The 7,369-nt window shown below is 45.2% G+C and overlaps 1 protein-coding gene across 1 annotated transcript in view; it reads left to right on the top strand.

Annotated features, from left to right (window-relative positions):
* The window catches only part of LOC147635822 (pentatricopeptide repeat-containing protein At4g21880, mitochondrial-like), a 168,759-nt gene that overhangs the window by 103,682 nt on the left and 57,708 nt on the right, over positions 1–7,369 (top strand). Inside the window, 3 exon segments of the mRNA XM_086801180.1 lie at positions 3,116–3,187; positions 3,189–3,245; positions 5,727–5,840. Of these exon segments, the coding sequence (XP_086657306.1) occupies positions 3,116–3,187; positions 3,189–3,245; positions 5,727–5,840 (243 nt within the window).

Here is a 7,369-nt window from a genome sequence, read left to right as displayed (position 1 = left end):
ATCTTTATTTCTCATTTCTGGGTTTTTTTATCCAGACATTGTATCAGATCCACCATGATGTAACTTTTAGTCTCATAGGTCATTATGGCCTTTTGAAGACGTTAATATATCATTTCATTTCATTTCTCTCTCTCTCTCTCTCTCTCTCTCCTCTCTCTCTCTCTCTCTCTGTTTCTCTCTAGTGTTTCCCAGGCACATTTCCCAAGAACCTCGCAGTAATTGCTAGCTCTTTGATACTCTAGTACGACCAGCGGCTATGTATGGTGCAGCCTTTTGGGGGCCAGGCCTAGGGAAGGATCATTGGAGGAGCATAGAGAGGCTACAAGTGATGATGTTGTCACCATGGTTGTTTCTCGTACTGGTGCGAATCTATTCGTACCGTAACGGATCGTACGGTACGGTACCATACGATAATGTACGGTACGAGTCTCCCCCCCCACCCCTTTGAGAAAAAAAATCCCAAATGCAAAAAGAAATAAAATAGAAATCCTCCTCAACGAAGATCCCAAATGGCCGCAATACTCCGCAACTTTCATGTCCACTCAGTATTCCATATGGGTTGTTGAGAGACGTAAAAAATCTAGCAAGGTAAAGTGGTAGTGTACACTTGATTGTTAGGATGAGAGAATCTTGCTACATCACTTGGTGATCCCTGGTATAGGTAGGCTAGATAGTCAGATCCTCAAGTTATGGATGAGGGAGAAGATTTGGAACAGGGTCATTTTGATCTAGAGAGGAGTCCCTAAAACCTATCAGCCTAGATGCACTGCTCGTATTTGTGCAAGGATGGTCCCTTAGTCATAAACGCTACATTGGGCGATTTTTACCCATGGAGGCTCTTTTTTGGAGACAATTGGGAGATCCACTGGGAGAGACACATCTCCATGTTCTGGTTCCTCAAGCACTGTAGATCACCACCTCCTCCTCCCCCCCCCCCCCCCCCCCCCCCCCCCCCGGCGCGCGCGGCGCGCGCCGCGAACCTTTCCTCATAGTCAAGCTTGAAGCTCCATAGTTTGTAAGTGTTTAAAAAAAGACGTATTTTATCGTACGGTATCCGAAAATTTCATATCGTACCAGAAATTCTCGTATGGTATGGTATCGTATTTTTGTACCAAAAATCCCGTACGTTATCGTATCGTACGGTATTGTATTTTTGTACTATGGTTGTCACGCATGATCACGAGTACGCATGATCACTAGTAAGGCATCTGTACCACATTACATTCTACATGCAGAGTTTGGGTGGCCCCACTGGTTACAGATGCCCTTTTTCAGACTATCACTTATATTCAGCATGTATACACGCTTGACAGAGATCGCCTGCCACGACTAGCACTACAGTCCTCTATGCAATTATACGGCGAGAGGGAGAGGGAGCGATTGAGACGAGATTGATTGCCCTCTTTCTCGGTGACACGACCACCACCATTACCGAAACATGCATGGTACTCTGAGGTAGTCGAGTGGTTTCATGCACATGGCATATAGATGGAAGCACCCCCCCTCCCCCCCGTTTCAGTATAGCTTGGATTCCCCTCCCCTTGATCTCTCAAGACAAGAGATCAACCGGATCATCCAGTTAGATCTCATACACTGGACATGGGTGTCTCCATCAGAGATTGGTAAGAAGTGTGAGTTCTACAGAGATCACTTCTTGAGACTCTCCGAGGATGGATTCTTTGAAATCTGGGGATACATACAGATACACATGTCACATGCTATGCATATCACGATCGGCGCTTAGGGTATCCTCCCACTGCCTCATGGTAGAGATTGGTAAGTGTTGAAAATATCCTACATGAGGAGAGGACATGCACAATATGCATCATAGGAGCAGTAGAGGATGAGGCCCATTATATGTTCAGTTGCCCGACTTCCTTTGAGATACGAGGGAGATTCCATTGCCTCTTCCGAGAGGGATTTAGACCACTCACACAGGTGCTTGGGCATGTACTTGATGGAGCTCAAACGACTCAGGGATGTAGTGTTGAGGCGGCATGCTGAGAGACAGCCCGGCTTTGATAGGACACGTCATAGAGAGCCATCCCTGATTTCTTTGTGGGCATGTACTTGATGGAGGTGCTTGGGCATGTACTTGATGGAGCTCAAAACGACACACAGGGATGTAGGTGAGTTGAGGCGGCATGCTGAGAGACAACCCCAGCTTTGATAGGACACCTCATAGAGAGCCATCCTGATTTCTTTGTGGTACACATCCACATCGGAATCCACTACCCACAACAGTTCCTCCATTACGACATCAGAGCCCACCACCCATACCCACGCTCTAGCTCCATGCCCCAAAGGAGTTCTTAGTGAGAGAGCTGGATCCATTCTGCGACCTAGACGTCCCCAACCCAGAGCATCAGAACCCTCCACCACAGAGAGACAGATTTGTGAGGTTCTCTACCGACATGACATGCTCCCATCACAAAGGCTTGACATTCACTCCACCATCGGTTTTTGCCGAGGTGGTTATCGTCATTAGCTGATCATAGCATCTCTCACTCTGCATAGGATCATGTGTTGATCACATGTACTGTCAGATGTTTTCATTTCACTTTTTCTTTCATTTTTCCATGGCTCAATATATCCATAGTACCATTGTATTGCTTTTGGTCTCATAGGCCCTTGGGGCTTCCGTAGACGTTAATATAACTTTTTTTCTTTCTCTCTGCACACACACTAGCACTCCTGGTAGCATGAATGTCAATAGTTGGGAGTTAATGTACAAACATTCAAGTGAGGGATTTTCTTAACTGGAAGTGCTGTTGGTGCCTTTTTCAATTTTGGAACCATGGTTTGGATTGAGGAGGATAGTGTCTACTAGTGACAAAGGTTTATTTGTTGGTTGGGAGAAAACGTACAAACATTCAAGTGAGTAAACTGGAAGTGCCGCTGGTGCCTTTTTTAATGGATGAGCCATTGTTTGGATTCAGTAGGTTAGAAATTTTTTAACCCTTGATTTGATTCAAGAGTTTGCATGTGTGGTTTGAAGCATGCATGAAAGGTTTAGTCTTGCTTTGGTCTAATATCTCACAAATTTTTCTTTGAGAGGCCTGGTTTTTGTCAGAAATTCAGATTATTTGACTTGACTATATGTTGCTCCCTCCAGGGGCAGCTAGCAAAGGCTCTTACAGTGTTTAAAGAAATGAAGCGGAAAAAAATCAAGCCGAATGCTGACAACTTTTGCAAGTTTGATTCGTGCTTGTGCTTTTCGAAAGGACCTCGGAAACGCTGAACTGGTTAGGTTCAAATCCTCACATAATTATTTTTTGACCTTATCTTGCTGTCAATGAGCCTAACAAAATGGATCCTCTATTTCTTGACATTGCTGGACATGCAAGGTGAACTGAGTTGGCCGTTATTGAACAAAAGTTTAAATGAATTGGTGAGCATTGCTCGAAAGGAAATAAACCCACAATCTATGCTTAAAGATCAAGTTTGCCTTTATTGCTCTGTTCTAGATGGCTGTGGACAGAGCTGTTTATTTTGTAGCTTGCTGAAGTTGTAAAAGGATGCATGGGTTTTGTTTTCTTTTTCTGTGTGTGTGTGTGCGGCGCGGGGGTGGGGGGGGGGTGGGGGGGAACCCTGACACAGTTTCCTATTTCTTACTTAACAACACATCACTACATAGCTATGAGAAATGGGGAAACGGAGATGGAAATGGAAACGGCAATTTCATGGCACTGGAAACAGGGAAATGCCAGATGTGAAATAAGGGGAAGGAGGGAGAAGAAGAGGTACATGGAGATGTAAATTAGAAGGGAGAAGAAGAGGGAGACAGAAATACATGGAGATGTAAATTAGAAGAGTGTACGATTGGAGATTGGGGAAAAGAAGTTTGGTGAGGAGAAGGAACAAAAAAGAAGCTAATATTGCCCTGAAATTGGGGGTTTTGGAGGTGAAACGCTAGCTGCTATTGCGGAAGTCGGGGAAACGGCAGGGGGGAACTTTGCCATTTTCCCTACTAGGAAACATTTCTCAACAGAAACTCATTTTGGGCTGCAAGCTAAAGGGAAATGCAGTTTCTTGCCTCTAGGGGTGCCGTTTCGGCCATTTCCCGTAATATGCATCACCAGGTTTGGATTGCCAGATGTAATGAGTCTTTTCAGAGCACCCATACATTTAATGCACGTTCTCTTCCCCATCTTGTTTGATGCAGGCCACACCCTCCCTGCTCTCTGCAACGGGATTCAGACCTTCACAACAATCTAGCAGGTTACCCACTTCCCGTCCCCAGTTTCATAGAAGGGCATTGCAGGCTCTGCCTTAAGTGAGCTGCCAAGTTAACCACTCCTTCCTGAAGTTGGTTCCTGCACAGGTTCTGTCCCAGCTGGATATTAGCATGCTTATTGGTACTGTCGGGCTTTGACTTCTGACATAGGCACCTCAACCTTCTTATGATCTTCAGTGCAAGGCTGATTGCTTATGAGATGAGTTCTCAGCAATAATCAGACTGGGGGACAAGTGGCGTTTTACTCCCAATGTTTCAAGAACATTGCGATTTTTGAAATGTGAGTGCCTGATTTAAAGCCCGGCTGGAGCTGACCCAGTACTCCACCTTTGACCAGGAGGATAGCCCTGAAGTCCTATTAACAAGGGCATTTTTCCTTCTTTGCTACAAATCCGCCACTGGAGAAGAAATTAATCTACCACTGGAGAAGAAGTTTTAAAGTTCTTACGTCTGTTTCTGGGACCCCTCGTCCATGGCACGAGGCCCAGCATCAGCTTAGTTGACGTACCTGTAGGGTTGCTTACAGGCCCAGGCTCAACGCCTTTTGCCTTAGGCAGGTTGCCACGCTTTGTGGTCCAAATTCCATTTGAAAGTCCCAACAGTGAATGGCAACTCTTGCAGAGCTCACTATCTGTTCGCATAGGTGATCAATGCTGGTTGCTCATTTCATGATTGTAACAAGAGGGCATCAGAATTTATTCGTGCCCTAGAGCCCTTGCCTTTCTCTGTTTGGATTGTGATAATCCCATCAAAACCTTGCTAGGCTTGATCGATCCTCTGTTGATAAGTGGGCAAATGACTGGAGTGGGATACTTGGCACTCTAGCAGGCACCACTTTGTCCGACCACGCACCTATCCTCCGGACCCTGGATGATACTTGGCAATATTTTCAGGGGCAAACACAAAAATCCTGGACAGCCTTTTGCATGATCATGACATCCAGTGGTGGCTTGAGGGGATCCAACAGGCAACTTCTTTTGAACTAGGTATGGCAGCCCGACGATTGGATCTGAGATCGGCTATTGCCTCTGGACAAAGTTCTGGCTCTGACATCATTGGATTTGTGAATTTGTTCTTCATCTTGATCAGTGAATTGGCTTATGAGGGGTAACATGTATCCGTAAGATTAAGTTTTGTATTCCTCACTCTATAGATTTGAGCATATGCGCATGTACACATACGCATTTTATAAAAGAGTAGCACACTTCTTGTATTTTTTCCGGTCATTACTTATAAGAACTTGCAAACTTCATATACTTCGCAATACATGATAACATCCTCAACTATTATGTTCTCAAGATTCTGCATTCTTTCCTGATGAAGTGATATTCCATGTTGATGTAATGTGAATTGTTTTCCTTGCTTTTTTAATGCTCGTGCACCTTATGGGCATTATTGTCGTTCTAAAGTTTTTTGCTATTGTCATTAATGGTATTTTTTTTTTCTCAGTTCGGTATTAGTAAGATAAGGGTTATTGTTGCCTTGACAGGTTTTTAAATTGTTCAAGAAGCAGAAAGATTGTCCCGCAGAAGATCATAAGAGAGTGTTGGCTGCCATGTTAAGAGTCTATGCAATGTGTGGAAACATTAAGCAAGTTGAAGAGGTTTGCCATTTGAATGTTTTCCAAGGTTGTAAACAATATTGTAGTTGTTGTACTAACCATGTCATGCCTTAAAGAAAAACTCACTTAAGAGTTTAAAATGAGATATTAATAGGCAGTGCATAGAAAGGGAAGGGGGAAGAAACATGATGAAGTTACTGGCTGCTTGTTATGACACCGCCGCATTTGGTTGTCACCGCCTACAAGGCCTTGGTGAAAAATGTTTCTTTGGTTTCTGTAAGCCCACTCGGCCCAGCATTCACTAGCAAATTGTGTGCGTACCAACTTGAAAGGGTGTTTGACATGAACAACAGTGGCAACAGCAGAAAGAGGGCAGCCCATCAGCCAACATACAGCAGGGGCACTCAACACAGGTGCAGCTGTAATTCAGCATCAATTGCTTTTATAAAGTCTGCGCTGCAGCTGTTTCTCTTTTCTCTTTCTGTGATAAACTAAATCAATGGGGAAACGATCTATCCATCACCTGCAACAGAAAACACACATGAATATTAAATTGAAGGTTTAAAATTTAAACTAAGGGCCTTTAATAGGCGATTCCCGTGTTGAAATCTTCTCAGGCTTGGTACATGCCATGGGGTGTGTAACATTACAAAGTTATTCTTAAAAGTGATGACTGACGAACTCTAGTCCAGAAGGTGGCTCTGCCTGCTGCAGCGTTTGGTGTGTGCATTGAAAAAGCCCACACAGTCCTCTCCAATGCTGATGGTGACCCACTGCGCCTGACCAGTGTCAATGATGCCTGAACCTACTACTGCCGGCAACAGCTGCTCACTGACAGAAATACATACTCCCCCCTGCGTCCCAGAGGGGCCAAAAGTCGAGGATCAGAAATTGTGGCTCCTGCCTGGTAGTGTCTTCCTGCAATGGTGGGTATCGTCGTCTGAAAGATGGTGCTCTTGCAGGAAGAGGATATCAACAGGTCTCCCAACTGCTGCTTTGTGAAGCTCTCCTCTAAGGATGCCACGCGCCTCAAAGCACGGAGGCCCCCCCCCCCCCAAAACTTTAATGTTCCATGAGACAATCCGCATATCTAATCTCTGTAACTATCGGAACTGCCCTCCGCTCGATGAGTCTTGGGCGTGAGTTTCGATGGGGAATAGTCACAGTCGGTCCTAGGGAAAAAGACATGTCAAGTGGGTGTGGATCCTGCCCTTCATGTGATGCCACTCTGTCTGAGCCCAGAATAAGCATAATTTGGGCTCCACGTGTCACAATGTAGGTATCTGTAGGAGGGGGGAAGGAGTAGTTCTACTGAGATATGAAGGAACACAAAAAGATGCATTTTTAAGCTAGAGGACACCACCTTCCCATCCTGATCTCTGTGGCCCGAGCCTCCCAACTCCATCTGAGCCAAGGGCCAAAGGTGGGTAAGCACATTGGTGATGAGTAGATTGTGTAAATGATGAGAGAGCTCGACTGCTTGCCCCTGGATGGCAGCAGACACCAACTCCAAATCCCATTCCATCCCCGGTGCTGCACTCAAGGGGAAGGAGAAGATCATCGCGCCAGTC

This window comes from Cibotium barometz, chromosome 8, assembly GCF_041138505.1.
Source record: "Cibotium barometz isolate CiBa-2024 chromosome 8, ASM4113850v1, whole genome shotgun sequence".
In the NCBI taxonomy this organism is placed as follows: domain Eukaryota; kingdom Viridiplantae; phylum Streptophyta; class Polypodiopsida; order Cyatheales; family Cibotiaceae; genus Cibotium; species Cibotium barometz.
This window is presented reverse-complemented; position numbering and strand designations above follow the sequence as displayed.